This window comes from Oratosquilla oratoria, chromosome 9 (genome assembly GCF_046742065.1).
Source record: "Oratosquilla oratoria isolate Oo_2021 chromosome 9, ASM4674206v1, whole genome shotgun sequence".
NCBI lineage: Eukaryota > Metazoa > Arthropoda > Malacostraca > Stomatopoda > Squillidae > Oratosquilla > Oratosquilla oratoria.
This window is the reverse complement of record NC_134785.1, coordinates 60,225,364-60,244,981: the sequence shown is the minus strand read 5'-3', so window position 1 is coordinate 60,244,981 and position 19,618 is coordinate 60,225,364. Positions and strand designations below refer to the sequence as shown.

At 38.6% G+C, this 19,618-nt stretch overlaps 1 protein-coding gene across 17 annotated transcripts in view; it reads right to left on the bottom strand.

The window, feature by feature from the left end:
- LOC143028480 (tRNA (uracil-5-)-methyltransferase homolog A-like) overlaps positions 1–19,618 on the bottom strand; it is a 64,468-nt gene that overhangs the window by 27,847 nt on the left and 17,003 nt on the right. For 6 of the 17 annotated variants that reach the window (XM_076190652.1, XM_076190650.1, XM_076190636.1 and 3 more), the window contains 4 exons: positions 13,563–13,730; positions 9,174–9,341; positions 7,034–7,201; positions 4,696–4,863 (listed from right to left, as the gene is read on the bottom strand). In XM_076190652.1, coding sequence (XP_076046767.1) covers positions 4,696–4,863; positions 7,034–7,201; positions 9,174–9,341; positions 13,563–13,730 — 672 coding nt within the window. Of the gene's footprint in view, positions 1–4,695; positions 4,864–7,033; positions 7,202–9,173; positions 9,342–11,303; positions 11,451–13,562; positions 13,731–19,618 lie in introns of all 17 variants that reach the window. The other 11 variants (XM_076190639.1, XM_076190642.1, XM_076190638.1 and 8 more) reach the window with 8 other exon arrangements.

The window sequence follows — 19,618 nt, the reverse complement described above, 5'->3', positions numbered from 1 at the left end:
TACAGGGTGGGTCTGTAAGTCACACATATTCAGCAGAGGATGTTATTTTTCTACATTTACTCAATTTGGTTCATCCTCCATTCTGGTTTACACCAATATTTAACACTGGTAGGTGTGAGCCAAGAACTGCTGTGTTCATACTCAAGTATCCTGCTGACCTTTATAGTTGAACATTAACACAGCTATATTGCACAATAGTAAGTTTTAAAGCATGTTACATGAATTCAAATGCAAAAAGTAAAAAGTAAGGTTTAATACAAATTTTGGATGTTATTACATCAACAATAAATATTTTCACACAACCGATATAAAAGTGTACCACAAAGACAAATTTTCCAGTTTGCTTGATGTACCTTTATTGTATGCAATGTAAAAGTTAGAGGGATTAGGAAAAACCCCCATCACCCCCTGCTGCTGCTACCATGTCTGGTGAGCAGCATCATACCAATACACCAAAAGATCCCATCCCTTTATTAGTGGAATGGCCAAGCATTTTACAGTATCATCTTGCATTATGCTTCCCATCATAAGCTCCCCCATTTCTTTATAACCTTCATTATACAATCCCTTCATTACTGCCAACCACCACCATCTATTCATTCTATAATTCACTACCTTTCATGTTCTCCCCCCATTCTCCTTATTCCACAATGTTTTTTTTTTTTTCAATTTAGCACCTTCAAACACATTCATTCCTCTTCTATACATATTTCTCTCTTATCCCACACTCCTTCCCATACAACTCCTAGCTTTAACTAGTATTCCACATTTCTCCGTCTTTTGCCTTCAAAACATCTGTACTTCCTTTTCCTTTTTTTTTTTTCCACTAAATATCTACTATCAATTTCCCTTCCACTTGATAATGATGCGACAATTACTGTACTCTCCCCTGAGCACATTGGCATCCAGAATTCTTCCATTCCTCCTCTTGGGCACCACTACAGTCCATTAATGCCCTTTCAATACCCTCCCACTAAACCACCCTGATGAACATATCTTGTTTCTACCATCAATTTCGCTTTCAGTACACAATCCTGTACACCTTTCAACTGCCATTCTTTCCTGTCTTCCCATACTTCCCTACTCCACCTATTGGCTTACCTCTGACTCAAGCATTAAGATCCCTAAACACCACTAAATTTATATTCTCCCAAAATTCTACATGTGCCAAGTTTGGGAGCTTAGACCTGTACCAAAATCATATACATTCACTAATGTCCACATCTCTCATCCTTTGCCAACGTCCACAACAACACTTCCTTCATTCCACTACACACTTAGCTATCTTATATTTACCATTAACCCCTTGAGTACCCCTGCGTGTCACGGCTGGGTGCACCCGCCAGGAACCGAGCGTGCTCCCCGTGACACGCATGTGTCACAGTTATAAGCTGTGTGTATGGAGGGCTCTCAAGGCCTCGGTTTCTGGGTTATTTCTACCCACGTGGTGGCAAGTGTCTTGTGTTTACAAACATAAGGCTCCAGCCATTCGTGGGACAGTTTGAAACATTTGTTTACGTAAGGTTGACGGGTTGGTAATGAAGGGGTTAAAGCTACTCCTTCCCTCCCTCACCATCTTGCCACTCTTGACATCCTACCCACCATGTTCCAACTCACTTTCCCCATTGTATCACTCAATACAAAAACATCCATCTTTCTATTCACAAACATCAAGTGTCTCCCCAGATCTCCTTTACAGAAGATCCATAGTTCCAACAATTAAGAAAATAGACACCCAACAAAATTAATAAAACATTGAGAATAATGACAGGATGCACCAAAACTACTCCCAATAAACAATCTGCAAACAAAAACTAATATTCACCCCATAGAACACACAAAATAATTGGCACACAGTTATGTGCAAAAGCCCTCGATCCCATCCACCAGTGTATCAAAAAAGTATAAGCATTAACATTACACCAATATGTCCACTTGAGTACTTATTCCAAAATATGACATACAGCTCCTTTACAGAAGGATCCAACAGCTAAACCTGCTAAGTCTCCACCACTTCCACTATATAGCAACCCAACCCCATTTCATATATGTGTTAAATAAACAAGAATAAGCAAGAAATATGGTAATTGAAATACACTTATTACCATGAATGGATCTGTGGGAAGACAAAACAATTTTGAGGGTCAGCCTGTACTGAAAATAAATTCATGAGTTTAATGATTAGGAGGCTGGGTGAGTCAACTTGCAATAGAAAACTAACTTTCTGAACAGTATCACAGTTTCTGTTGTAACAGTAAAGAATGCAAAAATAAGGTACAACAGAATCAACTGAGAAAGCAAGTGTCAAGTATACTAACAATTAAGAGACTTCTGGTCATTATCCATTCCAGATGGCATAGCCATGGTCAAGAATTTTTTCAATATTTACAACACTACAATTGATCAAGTTAGTAAGAGACAGGTTATGTAATTCAAGAGACCCTCCCCCATTTGATTCCTGTTGTAAAAGTAGTTATTAGCACAAAATTATGTCTTCCTACAACCTCAAGTTTATGGAGGTACCAAGTTAAATGTCTACTTGATGTAGCTTTCCATAAACACATCAGTGACAATTATGAAAAATAAAAATATGGTAATATGATTGAAGTCCTACGATCATCTCGTCACATGTACATGCACGGAAGCAACCAGTCTTGCTAATGACAAGTAGGTTCATATTTCTGGCTTACTCCACCTAGAAAGTCTTTGATAATCCACTCAATTAACTGTTACAGTCTTCAGACTGTCACACCTTGGACATCAAACAGAGATTACAAAACAGGAAATAAAATACTGACCACAAACATATGAACACAAATTGGAGAGAAAAGCTCAATTAATGCCAAAACCACAATTCAAGAGAATTCCACAGCAAAGCAAAACAATATTCACTACATAAATTACAGATGCACAGAGAAGTTCTTAACATCATCCTGGACAATCACCTAGATGACTTGTTTGTAGTTCAACAACTGGAACTACAAAAGTAGAGTACCCATGCTGCAAATTCACACATGATGAAATTATCATTAATATCAATAAGAGTTCACCAATGCATCTATCGTTATGGACAATATCATGCCACAACTGAAAAGTACTTAAATTTTGGTGTTGATCTGACTAGCAAGAAAAAGTCATATATAATTGTATAGTATCCATCTTAGAAGCAATGGAAAACTGCTACAATCTTACGAGATGGAATTACATCATCTCTTCTTCGGATACCTTTGAACAAATGGATACATCAGTGAATCATGCCTCCATTAGATGCAGAACTGCATCAGACAAAACACTCAAGTCACTAACTTCCTCACTCTCCATGGGTCAGTGACGTTAGAAAAATGGACAAGTGGAAAGGAATTGGCACGATCACAACTGACAGAACAATTTTATAATTTTTAACTATATTCAGTAATGCTGTTATTGTTTATCAATAATGTAATTTAAAATAATTTCCATATATAAAAAATAAAGAAATAAAAAATATTAAGCAAAATATAATGCAAAATCAATTACTATCCAAAACCGTACAAATAGACATTAATAACATACACAACATACATACACAAAACACCTCACATCTTATGTATGTGAATACAGCTCAGCTGTTGTCAATATACCTAAAGATGTTATAAATAATGTTACTAAACGTATGACATATGTTGCTTAAATCTGACCAAAAGTCATATTTTTTCACGTTCCTCCACACCTGCTAAAAAACAATTTTACACAGCAAAATCTCTAATCAACATTCCAGCCTTCAGCATGCTCAAAACTGGAACCTATCTGGACAGAAAAAATCTATACTTGTAGTAGGTAAAGCAACATTATTGTTTGATTTAATATCTGGTAAGCTGAGCTTATACAGCCACTTCACGTGAAAATCGTCAAAATTACTTTTCCATGTATCAAAATTTATGAAGATGTACTATACTGTATCCTGTAGTTGACAATGATATCCAATTAGGATGTTCATATGATGTCATTCATCCAGCACCCAGATTTTTTTTGTGGCGGCTATTAGGAAGTTATACAATAAGTAGCTCCTGGAGGAAGTGATGGTGGTGTTTGAGGAGGAGACTGATCTGGATATAAAGGGGGAAGCATACTCTGAAGAACCTGCAGAAGTACAATTTAATGTCACAATCTTCAACTGGATCAAAATCATAGGACAAAGTATCCATATCCACTCTGAAGAAAATTGCCAATGCTGATGGATGAGAAATAAAATCTTGACCTTGATGGGTTTGTGGATGGAAGCTTCACCACCTCTGGAAAGGTGGTCAAGGATGAACTACAATTGGTTCAGTTGATACATGGTATTCTGGTTTCTAGCCAATGACCATGAAGAGATGACTGCTTCAGTTAATGTTGTCAAGACAGAGAGAGAGAGACAACAATGAAGACCAAGACCTCAGTCACATTCCTTGCCTAGGAAAGGTCTGGAGTCTTCATATGCTCATCAAGTGCATCAAGCACTAAAAATATATATTTTTTGCTGCTCCCAAAATTGTAGGCACTTCCACTCCACTATGCCTGTGGAGCTCCGATCCAGCACCAGCAATCAGGGATGTGCAGGTTTCACCTCAGGACATCCTCCAGCCTGCTACCCCCTTCATCCAATGCCATCACCATCACATCCTTCAGTAACTCCATCTCCTCTTTTCGAACCAGAGCCAAGCATATGCTCCACACCTGATGATGCTCCTGCTTCACCTGTGTCTGCTGCTGGCTCTTCCATGTCAGCTGCTTCTGCTTCATCACATATGTTGTCTCTGGTATCATCTTCGGCAGTGTCGGAAATCACTACGGAACCGTCTTCCATAGTGCCATTGGCATCCATTCCAGCCCCATCCTCTGTGCCTTTGAAAGATACTTGGGATGAAGGCAAGCAGATGTAACATCCTTATGACCACCATGACATGCAGAAAAACATGCAAAATGTTTGACATGAAAGGCAAGGTTTATTGTTATAGTTTTCTGAAACTGTTCAAGAGTTCAAGAGAGAGTGAGAGCTTGAAAGAGAGCATGAGAGCTTGATAGAGTGCTTCAGATTGAGTGTACTTGAGAGAAAGAGAGCTTGATAGTAAAGCTCAATTACTGCCGAAACCACAATGTTGACCAACAGCCAACTCAAGAGGATTCCATGGCAAAGCAAACCAGTACTAACAGCATAATATGGAAATGCACTGACAATGTTTTTTTTTTTTTTTTTTTCCTGGACAATGAACTTGAAGACATTAGTAGTTCAACAACCAGAATTACTAACTTTAACCCTTGATCAATTCGTGAGCATCAAGGCTACAAGTTTCTTAAGTGATGAAAATATCATTATCAACAAATGAATCAATTAATCAATGCCTCTATCCTTACAGACAATACACTGCTGCTGAAAATGTTTTTGGTGTTGATTTAGCTAGCAAGAAGAGGCTGTATATAAGTGTATCCTTCCTCTTCGAAGCAATGAAAAACTGCTACAATCTTAAAAGTTGGAACAAGATCATTTCTTCTTTGGATACCTTTGAACAAGCCTACATTAGATGCCAAACTGCATCATACAAAGCACTCGTCATTTACTTGATCAATTCCCATTGGTTAATATTAGAAAATTGTCACTTTGTCCTTTATGCCTTTTTGCAGCTATAAGCATGTGGACAGTTTCGAAGCCATTTTCCCCAATCTCCATGAAGGAACAGAATTAGTACAATCACTATTGACAGAACAATATCATAATTTTAACAAATAAGTTCTGTAATGCTGTTATTATTTTCTGACAATGTTTCTGAAAATTATTTCTATAAAAGAAAGAAAAAGGAAAGAAGAAATAAAGATATTAAAATAAAATCTTGAAAGTTACAAAAAGGAAAAAAAAAAAAATAGGAAATACAAATCATATGTACACAAAACACCTTTCACTTATGTACTTAAACACAGCTCAGTTATCAATGTAACTAAGGATGTGATGAATAATAGGAATCTAAACTTGTGACATGAAGTGTTTCAATCTGACCAAGTCATAATTTAGATGTATACCCACACCTGCTATAAAACAAGGAATCTTATACAACATAAGCTTTACTTAGCATCCCTCCTTCAGCTTGCTCACAATTGGCATAAATTTGGTAAGAAAAATTCTGTACCTGTGGAGTAAAGCAACACTTCTGGCTGATTTAATTGCTGGTAAACGCTGAGCTTATAGCTTATACAGCAATTTCATGTGAAGATCATCACAATTCCTTTTTCATGTAACAAAATTATGAAGAATATGTTCTATGATGTATCCTGTAGTTGACAATAATATCCAATTAGGATGTTCTGTCATTCATCCAGCTCCTAGATTCCTTTGTGGCAGCAATAGGGAAGGTATTTTTTGTGGTGGCTATGGGGAAGTTAAACCATAAGCAGATCCTGGAGGAAATGATGGTGCTTGAGGAGGACACTTATCTAGATACAGGGGGAAGCATACTCTAAAGAATCTAAAGAATTATAATCTAATGTCACAATCTTCAGCTGGATGAAAACATGGGATAAAGTATCCATATCCACTCTGAAGAAAATTGCCAATGCTGATGGATGAGAAACTAAATCTTGAACCTTGTTGGGTTTGTGGATGGAATCTTGACCATCAAGGATGAACTAAAACTGGTTCAGTTGATACATGGTATTCTGGTTTCTAGACAGTCACTATGAAGAGACGACTGCTTCAGTTAATGTTGTCAAGACATAGAGAGAGACAACAATGAAGACCAAGACCTCAGTCACATTCCTTGCCTAGGAAAGGTCTGGAGTCTTCATATGCTCATGAAATGTACTAAGCACCTAAAAAATATTGGTCTATTCTCCCAAAATTGTAGGCACCTCCACTCCACAATGCCTGTGAAGCACCGATCCAGCACCAACAATAAGGAATATGCAGCCTTCATCTCTAGACATCCTCCAGCCTGCTACCCCCTTCATCCAATGCCATCACCATCACATCCTTCAGTAACTCCACCTCCTCTTCTTGAACCAGAGCCAAGCACATGCTCCACACCTGATGATGCTCCTGCTTCACCTGTGTCTGCTGCTGGCTCTTCCATGTCAGCTGCTTCTGCTTCTTCAGATGTGTTGGTTCTGATAACATCCTCGGCAGTGTCAGAAGTCACTATGGACCCATCTTCTACATTGCCACTGCCATTTATTCCTGTTCCATCCTCTGTGCCTTTGGAAGATACTAGTGATGAAGACGAGCAGAACATCTTAATGATCACCATGGCATGCAAAAAACATGCAATATGTAGGTCATGAAAGGCAAGGTTTAGTGTTGGTGTCTGTTGAAATTGAAGAGCTTGAAAAAGTGACTGAGAGTGAGATCTTGATAACAAAGCTTACTTAACACCAAATCACAATGGTGACCAACTGCCAACCCAAGAGGATTCAATAGCAAAGCAGAAGTATTCACTGCATAAATTGGAAATGCACAAATTCTTTTTATCCTGAAGACTTATTTGTAGTAACAACTGGAACTACAAAGTTTTACAACCCATGATCAACTCATGAGTACCAATGCTGAAAATTGTCAGTGATGAAATTATCATTTTTATCAACAAGAGTTTACTGATGCATCTATCCTTGTGGATAATATCACACCAATGCTGAGAATAACGAAGATTTTGTTGTTTTAGTTAGCAACAAGAGGGCATACATAATTGTATCTTTTATCTTTGAAGCAATGAAACACTGCTAAAACCAGAATTCAAACTAGTTCATCTCTTCTTTGAATACTTTTGAATAAACATCAGTGAATCATGCCTCCACTGAATACATAACTACATCATACAATGCACTCTCAAGTCACTAATTTCCTCAATCTCCATTGATCACTGACATTAGATAATGTCACTTTGTCCATTGTGCCTTCTTGCATACCTTTAATAAGCATGTGGACACAACTCTGAAACCATTTTCCCCAATCTCCTTGAAGGAACAGAATTTGCACAATCACTACTGACAGCAATTTTAAACTTTAACAGATAAATTCAGTAATAGTTATTTTTCTTTTCCTTATAATTTTACTGAAAATAATTTCCTTAAAAACAAAAATATATATATATAAAATAACATGACTAAATAAAAATTTAAAAGCAAAACATAGGCACTTAAGGAAATACAAATCATAAGTAAACATCTTATGCCTCATGTAAGGAAACACAACTTCACTGTTGTCAATGTAGCTCAAGATGTGATAAGTAATAGGAATACTAGACTTATGACATAGCTGACCAGAAGTTATATATTCTTAGATGTACAACCACACCTGCTATAAAATAAAGAATCTTCCACTATAAAAGCTATAAACATTCCAGCCTTCAGCTTGCTCAAAATTGCTACAGGTTGATTTAATATATGGTAAGCTCTGAGCTTATATGGTCATTTAATGTGAAAATCATCACAACTGCAGTTTCATGTATCAAAACTATGAAGGATATGTACTATACAGTACATAATGCAGTTGACTAAAAATATCCTTTTAAGAAGTTTTACAACAAGCAGCTCCTGGAGGATGTGATGGTGTACTTGAGGAGACTAGTCTGGATATAAGGGGGAAGCATACTTTGAAGAACTTGCAGAATTATAATGATGTCACAATTTTCAACTGGATCAAAGCATAGGACAAAGTATCCATATCCACTCTTAAAGAAAATTGACAATGCTGATGGATAAGAAATAAAATCTTGACCTTGATGGGTTTGTGGATGGAAGCTTCACCACCTCTGGAAAGGTGGTCAAGGATGAACTAAAACTGGTTCAACTTGATGCATGGTATTCTGGTTTCTAGCCAATGACCATGAAGAGAAGGTGCTTCAGTTAATGTTGTCAAGACAGAGAGAGAGACAACAATGAAGACCAAGACCTCAGTCACGTTCCTTGCCTAGGAAAGGTCTGGAGTCTTCATATGCTCATGAAATGTACTAAGCACCTAAAAAAATTGGTATACTGCTCCCAAAATTGTAGGCACCTCCACTCCACAATGCCTGTGAAGCACCGATCCAGCACCAGCAATCAGGGATGTGCAGGCTTCATCTTTGGACATCCCCCAACCTACTTCCCCCTTCATTCAATGTCATCACCATCACAACCTTCAGTAATTCCACCTCCTCTTTTTGAACCAGAGCCAAGCATATGCTCCACACCTGATGATGCTCCTGCTTCACCTATGTCTGCTGCTTGTTCTTCTGTGTCAGCTGCTTCTGCTTCTTCAGATGTGTTGGTTCTGATAACATCCTCAGCAGTGTTGGAAATCACTACGGACCCATCTTCTACATTGTCACTACCATTCATTCCAGATCCATCCTCTGCGCCTTTGGAAGATACTAGGGATGAAGACGAGCAGAACATCTTAATGATCACCATGGTATGCAAAAAACATGCAATATGTAGGTCATGAAAGGCAAGGTTTAGTCTTGATGTCTGTTGAAATTGAAGAGCTTGAAAAAGTGACTGAGTGAAAGCTTGAGAGAGACAATCTTGATAACAAAGCTTACTTTACACCAAAATCACAATGGCAACCAACTGCCAACCCAAGAGGATTCCATAGCAAAGCAGAAGTATTCAATGCATAAATTGGAAATGCACAAAATCTTTTTATCCTGAAGACTCATTTGTAGTAACAACGGAACTACACAAAGTTTTATAACCCATGATCAATTCATGAGTACCAATGCTGCATATTGTCAGGTGATGAAATTATCAATATTAACAACAAGAGTTAACTGATGCATCTATCCTTGTGGATAATATCACACCAATGCTGAGAATTATTTGAAGATTTTGTTGTTTTAGCTAGCAACAAGAGGGCATAGATAATTGTATCCTTTGAGGCAATGAAACACTGTTTCTAAAACCAGAGTTCAAACTAGTTCATCTCTTCTTTGAATACTTTTGAACAAACATTCGTGAATCATGCCTCCATTAGATACATAAGTGCATTATACAATGCACTCTCAAGTCACTAATTTGCTCAATCCCCATTGGTCAATGACATTAGAAAAATATCACTTTGTCCTTTATGACTTCTTGCACACCTTTAATAAGACATGGACACCTCTGAAACTATTTTTCCCCATTCTCCTTGAAGGAACATAATTTGCAGAATCACTACTGACAGCAATTTTAAACTTTAACAAATAATTCAGTAATGGATATCTTTTTCTTATAATTTTACTGAACATAATTTCCTTAAGAGAAAAATATATATAAAATAACATAAATAAATCAAATCTGAAAAGCAAAATATAAGAACTTAAGGAAATACAAATAAGTAAAAATCTTTCACCTTATGTACACAAACACAACTCAGCTGTTGTGAATGTAGAAAAGAATCTTAGAAAGTAAAAGCTATCAACATTCCACCTTCTGCTTGCTCAAAATTGGCACGAATTTCATCAGAAAAATCTATATATGAAGTAGAAAAAATTGTTACTGGTTGATCTAATATCTGGTAAGCTCTGAGCTTATATGGTCATTTAATGTGAAAATCCTCACAAATGCAGTTTCATGTATCAAGACTACAAAGGATATGTACTATACAGTACATATTGCAGTTGACTATATTCTTTTAGGATGGTCACATGATGGCTATAGGGGAGTTATACCATAAGCAGATCCTGGAGGAAATGATGGTGTACTTGAGGACATTAATCTGGATACAAGGGGAAACCACAATCTTAAGAACCTATAGAATTATAATATAACATCACAATCTTCAACTGGATCAGAGCATGGGACAAAGTATCCATATCCACTCTCAAAAAAATTTGCCAATGCTGATGGATAAGAAATAAAATCTTGACCTTGATGGGTTTGTGGATGGAAGCTTCACCTCTGGAAAGGTGGTCAAGGATGAACTAAAATTGGTTTAGTTGATACATGGTATTCTGGTTTCTAGCCAATGACCATGAACAGATGGTGCTTCAGTTAATGTTGTCAAGACAGAGAGAGAGGCAACAATGAAGACCAAGACCTCAGTCATGTTCCTTGCCTAGGAAAGGTCTAGAGTCTTCATATGCTCATGAAATGTACCAAGCACCGAAAAAAATTGGTCAACTGCTCCCAATATTGTAGGCACCTCCACTCCACAATGCCTGTGGAGCACCGATCCAGCACCAACAATAAGGAATGTGCAGGTTTCATCTCTAGACATCCTCCAGCCTACTACCCCTTTCATTCAATGCCATCACCATCACATCCTTCAGTAACTCCACCTCCTCTTTTCGAACCAGAGCCAAGCATATGCTTCACAACTGATGATGCTCCTTTTTCACCTGCGTCTGCTGTTGGTTCTTCTATGTCAGATGCTTCTGCTTCATCATATATGTTGTCTCTGGTATCTTCCTCAGCAGTGTCGGAGATCACAACAGAACAATCTTCTATATTACCACTGGCACCCATTCTAGACCCATCTTCTGTGCCTTTGGAAGATACTTGGGATGAGGGAGAGCAAATGCAACATCCTTATGAGCGCCATGACATGCAGAAACACATCCAAAGTGTTTGACATAAAAGGCAAGGTTGTGTTATGGTCTGTTGAAACTATACAAGAGATTTTCAAAGCTTGAGAGGTTGAGAAAGTTTGAGAAATTGAGAGTTAGGGCACTGGAGATTGAGAGGATGAGCTTACAAGAGAGAGCTTGATAATAAAGCTCAATTAACACCAAAACAATATTGACCAACTAGCAACTCAAGAGGGTTCCATAGCAAAGCAAAATAGTCTCAACTGCATGAGTACTAATACTGTAAATCCTCAAATGATGACATTATCAACAAGAGTCCACCAATGTATCTATTTTTATGGACAATATCACACCACTACTGAGAAGTGGTTTTTTTTTTTTTTTTTTTTTTATTTAGCTAGCAAGAAGAGGGCATATAAAACTGTATGGTATCCTTCATCTTTTAAGCAATGAAACACTGCTACAACAAGAGTTGGAACTAGTTCATCTCTTCTTTGGATACCTTTTAACAAATTGGTAGATGTCGTCACCATTACATACAGAACTGAATCATACAATGCACTCTCAATTTATTCACTCTTCATAGGTCAACATTAGAAAAAAGTCACTTTCTCTTTTGTGCTTTCTTAAAGAGCTGGCTAGTGGACACAGTTTTTAAAGTAATTTCCTCAATCTCCATGGAAACAGAATTGGCATAATCACTATGACATAATTTTATAGTTTTGACAATTAAATTCAGTAATTCTGTTATCATTACTTGACAATGTTTCTGAAAATAATTTCCTTTAAAAATAATAAAGAATTGTGATAATATAATAAAAGATTAAAAATATCATAACACAAAAATAGAGAGAAAGCAATTACTATCCAAGTCCTTACAAATAGACACTTAAAAATTACAAAACATATGTAAACAAAATACCTTACACCTAGTATGAACACAGCTCGGCTGTTGTCATTGTAGTTTAGGATGTGAAAAATAATAGGAATATAACTTGTGGCATGAACTGTTTAAATCTGACCAGAAGTCATGTATTTTTAGATGTACACAACTGTTATCTAAAAAAGTCTTGCACAGTAAAAACTCTAACCAGCATTCCAGCCTTCAGGATGCTTAAAACTGCCACATATCTGGCCAACAAAAAAATTATATTTGTAGTAGGTAAAGAAAAACTACTGGTTGATTTAATATCAGGTAAGCTCTGAGCTTATACAGCAATTTCATGTGAAAATCATCACAATTCCTTCTTCATGTATTATCAAAGATATACATGTGTACTATATGTACATCCTGCAGTTGACTTAAAATTTATTAGGATGTTCATATGATGTCATCCATTCAGCTCCAAGATTTCTTTTTTTGTGGCTGCAATAGGGAAGGTATTTTTTGTGGTGGGAATTGGGAAGTTATACAATAAGCAGCTGCTGGAGGAAGTGATGGTGGTGTTTGAGGAGGAGACTGATCTGGATATAAAGGGGGAAGCATACTCTGAAGAACCTGCAGAAGTACAATTTAATGTCACAATCTTCAACTGGATCAAAATCATAGGACAAAGTATCCATATCCACTCTGAAGAAAATTGCCAATGCTGATGGATGAGAAATAAAATCTTGACCTTGATGGGTTTGTGGATGGAAGTTTCACCATCTCTGGAAAGGTGGTCAAGGATGAACTACAATTGGTTCAGTTCATACATGGTATTCTGGTTTCTGGCCAATGACCATGAAGAGATGACTGCTTCAGTTAATGTTGTCAAGACAGAGAGAGAGACAACAATGAAGACCAAGACCTCAGTCATGTTCCTTGCCTAGGAAAGGTCTGGAGTCTTCATATGCTCATGAAATGTACTAAGCACCTAAAAAAATTGGTCTACTGCTCCCAAAATTGTAGGCGCCTCCACTCCACTATGACTGTGGAGCTCCGATCCAGCACCAGCAATCAGGGATGTGCAGGCTTCACCTCAGGACATCCTCCAGCCTGCTACCCCCTTCATCCAATGCCATCACCATCACATCCTTCAGTAACTCCACCTCCTCTTTTCGAACCAGAGCCAAGCATATGCTCCACACCTGATGATGCTCCTGCTTCACCTGTGTCTGCTGCTGGCTCTTCCATGTCAGCTGCTTCTGCTTCATCACATATGTTGTCTCTGGTATCATCCTCGGCAGTGTCGGAAATCACTATGGAACCGTCTTCCATAGTGCCACTGGCATCCATTTCAGCCCCATCCTCTGTGCCTTTGGAAGATACTATGGATGAAGGCTAGCAGATGTAACATCCTTATGAGCACCATGACATGCAGAAAAACATGCAAGGTGTTTGATATGAAAGGCAAGGTTGAAATTTATAGTCTGTTGAATCTGTAAAGAGCTTGAGAGAGAGACTGAGAGAGACTGAGAGAGACTGTGAGGGACTGAGTGAGACAGATGGAGAAAGTCAGACAGGCAGAGAAAGGGAAAGTAAAACATAAAGTGAGACAGATGGAGAAAGGGACAGAAACAGAGACAGAGGTGGAGAAAGAGGAACTGAGACAATGAAAGAGACAGACTGAGACTGAGAAAGACAGACAGAGACAGATGGAGAAAGTGAGTGACAGAGAGAGAGATATGATGAGATATTAAGAGAGAGAGAGAGAGAGAGAGAGAGAGAGAGAGAGAGAGAGAGAGAGAGAGAGAGAGAGAGAGAGAGAGAGAGAGAGAGAGAGAGAGAGAGAGAGAGAGAGGGGGGGGGGAGAGAAGAGAGAGAGAGGGAGGGGGAGAGAGAGGGAGAGAGGGGGAGGGAGAGAGGGAGAGAGGGAGAGAGGGGGGAGGGAGGGAGGGAGGGAGGGAGGGAGGGAGGGGGGAGGGGAGAGAGAGAGAGAGAGAGAGAGAGAGAGAGAGAGAGAGAGAGAGAGAGAGAGAGAGAGAGAGAGAGAGAGAGAGAGAGAGAGAGAGAGAGAGAGAGAGAGAGAGAGAGGCGAGAGAGAGAGAGAGAGGAGAGAGAGAGAGAGAGAGAGAGAGAGAGAGAGAGAGAGAGAGAGAGAGAGAGAGAGAGAGAGAGAGAGAGAGAGAGAGAGGGAGGGAGAGAAAGGACATGGGGAAGGAGAGGATAGTTATTATAAACTGGAGTTTACAAGTACTTTTATACTTATGGAGAAGACAGGCAAAGTAAGATAAGAGTTTCACTTATATTTCTAAGATAACCCATCTGCTCAATGTATCTTGTGTTTCTGCTCACTAATGAAAATGCTGTATTAGGGCAATAGCCCATTGTGATTATGTAGGTAATGGCAAAAAGATCATATGGATGGTTGACAACCTATGATATATCACACCATTACCTAAGGTTCCTCTTGCAGTAGACCTGCAGCCCCATGGAATCAGCCACAGTCCACTGTTCAGCCCAAAAGTTACTCAAGTTTAGAGATTTTGTGTTGTTGACTAGATCCTGTGAAAACAGGGTAGTGTTGACCAAGGTACTCAATGTCTCCTGTGTGGTGGAGACTTGCAGTCCCCAGGGAACCAACCACAAGCCACAAGTCTCTCAGTGACGAGATTTTGTGTTGTTGACTAGATAGGGTGAGAATAGGATATAGGCAAAGTGTTCGGTGTCTTGTGTGTGGTTACTGTATCTTGGGCAGTTGAAGAGTGAATGAGTAAATTTTAAACCTGTTCCATTGACTAGGAACACCTTCAAGTGGTAAGTCAGGACTCGAGATTTATTTATGCAGTGCACTGGGACTCGCTGGTACCATCCTCTATTGATGCAACTCCACGATACTTTCTCATAAAATTAAATTCTTAATAACAGGTAAATATTTATGTACAGGAGTACACAATGTAAATCCCTTCAGCAGATACATGGGGGTATGTCTCGCATGGAAAGTATGCCTGCCGATACAGTATACTTAACTGTTGTCACAAACACATAAAAAAGAGGAGAATATCTGACCAGCTCAGTAAAGTGTTAATGCAGTGTTACTCTTAATATCATTGGCTCCCTGAGGATTTCCCCAACTGGAAAGATATATCAGCACTTATAACATATTTAGTATTGCTGTGGCTACAACCAACAAACACATATGGCCATGTCTTAAACATTAATGGCTCTTCCATGTATTTGTAGTCAAGACATTTTAAAATTGTCAATAGTAAATATATATGCATGCATATACTTATACAATAAACAATGAAAAAAAAATGTACTACATATCAAGGGTAATAACAACTAACCCTGGCTTTCACCAAAGGCATTAACCTATAAAATTTTACACTTGTTTTACCTTTGTCTTCTTACACTATATAAGTGTAAAATTCATGTTCCAGAAATAAAGTATAAAATGTCTTCCTCCCATTTACAACCATTGTAATACAGAACACCCAATAAACTTTACAAAAACAGTCAATAAGCTGACTATCACCAACGTCAAACATACTCCTGAAAGTTCTAAACATTAAAAATACCATGGGGTCTAGCAGGTAATTGCTATGCACAACTACTTTCATTAATGAAAATAATCAGTATAGAAGGCCAAGACAGTGATGGCACAGAGAAATGTAATGCAGTCACGTGATGTGGTAAAGTGAAGGCATTTTTTAATGTGCTGTTGTTAATTATAGACCAAATTTTCCAATGATCATTTACACTACTTGTGCAGTATGGTGATGTCAGGTCAACATCCATGAAACTAAAACCATCACATATGTCTGTTCATTCCAATGCTGCTGCAGGCTATACACAACTGCTAACAATATTGTCCTAAAAGAAGGCATGCATTCCATTTCGTGACAGTGTTGTCTACAATATTTCACATCTTCGGGTTAATGCCTTTCCATTTTCAAGGTTCCACAGTGTAAACAGCTCACCATTTCATTACTTTTTGCAAGTCATCGGTGATCCAATCGATGGCTAAAAATGCTAATAAGGGTTATCTGATTTTTCCAACACTTTTCATCCCACTTGAGTAGGTAATCAACAATGATGGTGAACTTGCTGCTAGTCCAGATTACTACTTATCAACAGTACAGTAGTATCAGACAATAAATGGACAAAAAATAAATAAATAAATAATAATTATGTGGTCATATTAGCTGGAGAAATACCCAATGGTATTAACCCTGGTTCTCCAGCCAAACTTCTACTGCAAAATAATACTCTTCCTGCCGTCCACACCACTTTCAGCACCCATATATGAAACAGCAATTAATCCAACCATGGATTACCCGGGACATTTTCCTCAAAAAGCTACAATTATGTACATGAATCATTTGGACTTCTTTCAGCAAACCATAGTGGCAAATTGCTAACCACCAGCCTACCAAAACTCATAGCTTCCAACTAAACCATGTATCAGCCTGATGTATCAAATACAGTCTCACTTGCTCCCATCCTTTAGGATCTTTTTATACTTTCCCACTGCCAAATTCCTTTACATCTTCAGTTTCTATTAGTAGAGTGATGAGTAATATTACAAATCACAATGGATAAGTGAATCATGACCAAGCATAGAGTAATCAGTACCCACATGAAGGTAAATTAAAATTGCAGTTCCCATCTGGGGTATTTGCTGCATGTTATTGTGGGGTTAAAAGCTGCTCAGTAGCATGCAGCTGACTTTAGGATTTATATGAGGTGCCCCTATGGACCAGAGCCACATATCATTTTGTCTGTGATAAAGGATATCTTTATTTTTAGAGAAATGTTGCTACTTTATTATACTGCAACTGTTCCCCCACTCTTAATGCTGTACTGTACCACTTCTCTGAATATTCATTTCCTTTTCTACCAAACCCTGTGAGAGGGGAGAAAGAATACTGTCATCAAGTCTTCCCACTTGAGTCGTAATAGTCAAAAAGGACAGGACAGGACAGGGATAGGCATCCTAATTTCTGTAGCCCCAAAGTGAACATTCCATAAAAAAGCAAAGGCATAAGAGGGTTTGGGAGGAGTTTTCAACCAAAACCCTATGGTTTGGGTCTTTTAATGTGCATGGATGTAGTATAGATAAGAGTAAATGGGAAGAGTATGATTGTGAAAAGAAAGATGGATGTGTTGGCATTAAGTGAAACTAAGTTGAAAGGGAGGGGCAAGTTTGAGTTTGGGAGTGTAGTTGGGAGGGTGTCAGGAGTGAAGAGAGGACAAAGGAGAGAAGGGGTGGCTATACTAGTAAATGAAGACATAGGTAAGTGTGAGGTGGAATGGAAGGTTTCTTCAAGATTATTGTGGATGAAAGTGGAATTGGGGAGATATGGGTTTTTTGTAGGTCCATATGGGCTTGATAGTAAGAAAAGTGTAGAGGAAAGGGAGGTTTTTGGATAGATTTAAATGAGTGCATAGAGGGTTTAGGAAGAAATGTCAATGTAGTAGTACTGGAAGATCTCAATGCTGTAGGAGACAAATCAATGGACAAGTGGTTGGGAAATATGGAGTTCCAAGAAAAATTGTGGTGGAGAGATGATGGTGGAGATGTGTATAGAGAGTTGATGATAGCAAATACAGTGTTTAGGAAGTCAAGCATAAGTGCACATGGAAGAGGGTGGTGGATGGAAGGGTGACAGATAGGGCTTTAATGGACTATATAGTAGTAACCACAAGAGTACGATGAATTTTGGAGAGAGTTGGGAGGAATATTGTATCATTTTTTGGTGGAAGGTAAGTTGAGAGTGAGGGATAGATGGAGAAAGAGAAAATGGACAGAAGGGAGGTGATTAGAGTAAACTGCTTAAATGAGAAAGAAATGGAGGAGTACAAGATGCTAAGAGAAGAGTGGGAAGGAGTGAAGACTAGAGTAGAACTAGGAGGAATGGGGATGTTTTAAGGAGGGAGTCATAAGGTGTGCAAAGATAGTGTTTGGAACAGGGATGATGGGAGGATATAGCAAGAAGGGCAGTGAATGGTGGGATGATGAAACAAAGAAGGTTGTAGAAAAGAAGAAACAAGCATTCACAGAAGCAAGTAAATCCCTTGGGGGCTTAAAAAGTGTAATGAGAAATAGATATTTGGGAATGGATGCTAAGAGGAAATTGTGTGAAGGAATTATTGTGCTGACAGCACTGTATGGGGCAGAAACATGAAAAGAGGAAGAGTTTAAATGTGTTTGAGATGAAATGCCTGAGAAGTACGGTAGGAGTTACTATGCTGGATAGTGAGAAATGGAGGTGAGGAGAGCAGGGGTAGAAAGGAAGTTGGGAGATAAGGTCGACAAGTATTGGGACAGTTTGGACACATGGAGAGAACGAGTGAAGAAAGATTAGTAGAAGAGGTGTGGAGGGCAGAGGTGGAAGGAGTAAACATAACAGGGCAACCAAGGATGAGATGGATAGATGGGGTAAAGAGGCGAATGACTGCTGAGGAAAGGAGAAGACAGAAGATAGGGGTGAGTGGAAAATTATTATGTATGGATGATGATGTGATGCATGGGGTGAAGGAGTATGTGTGAATGATATTTTTATGCAGCCTGAGGGGATCTCTCCCCATCTTCTCTTTTTCTGCATGAGAGGACAGAGAAGGGGATGTGGATGTGCTATGTAGCAAGACATAGCACGTCCCAGGGCAGTGGGCAAGATGCAGGGATGACACATTATCCTGAAGGAGCCAAGAAAAAAAGGAGGGAGGGGTCGTGAATGGGAGTGGAGTATGTGGGGATGAAATGGGTGGGAGTGGATTTGTGCTTTTGACTTTGATTACCTCCCTTGTAAGGGGGAAAAAGCGATTGGTATGCATATGTATGCAACAAAGCTGGGAAGCAAATGACCGAAATTTAATATCCACATGAACAAGTTGCTTTAACACTGCAAAGAAAACATGGACTGGGAGTGAAGCGTTTGTTCCTGATGCTTAGTCTATAACTTTTTCAAAGGAATGAACATACTGGATTATGAAGAGTTTACATATATGCTTGGTAGCTCACGGAGCTTCACCTGGGCAAAAAGCTCAGCAGGCATAACACTTCATAATTGGCTGTCTCAGCGGGCCAATCAGAGCACAGCACACTACTCTCACGTACCTCCATGAGCTACCTCGAATATATATAAACTCGGCACAATCCAGTATGCCCATTCCCTTGAAAAAGTCAGTAGACCAAATGTCAGGAAAAAACACTTCACTTCCAGTCCATGCTTCCCTTGCCATGTTGCAAGCAAATGAC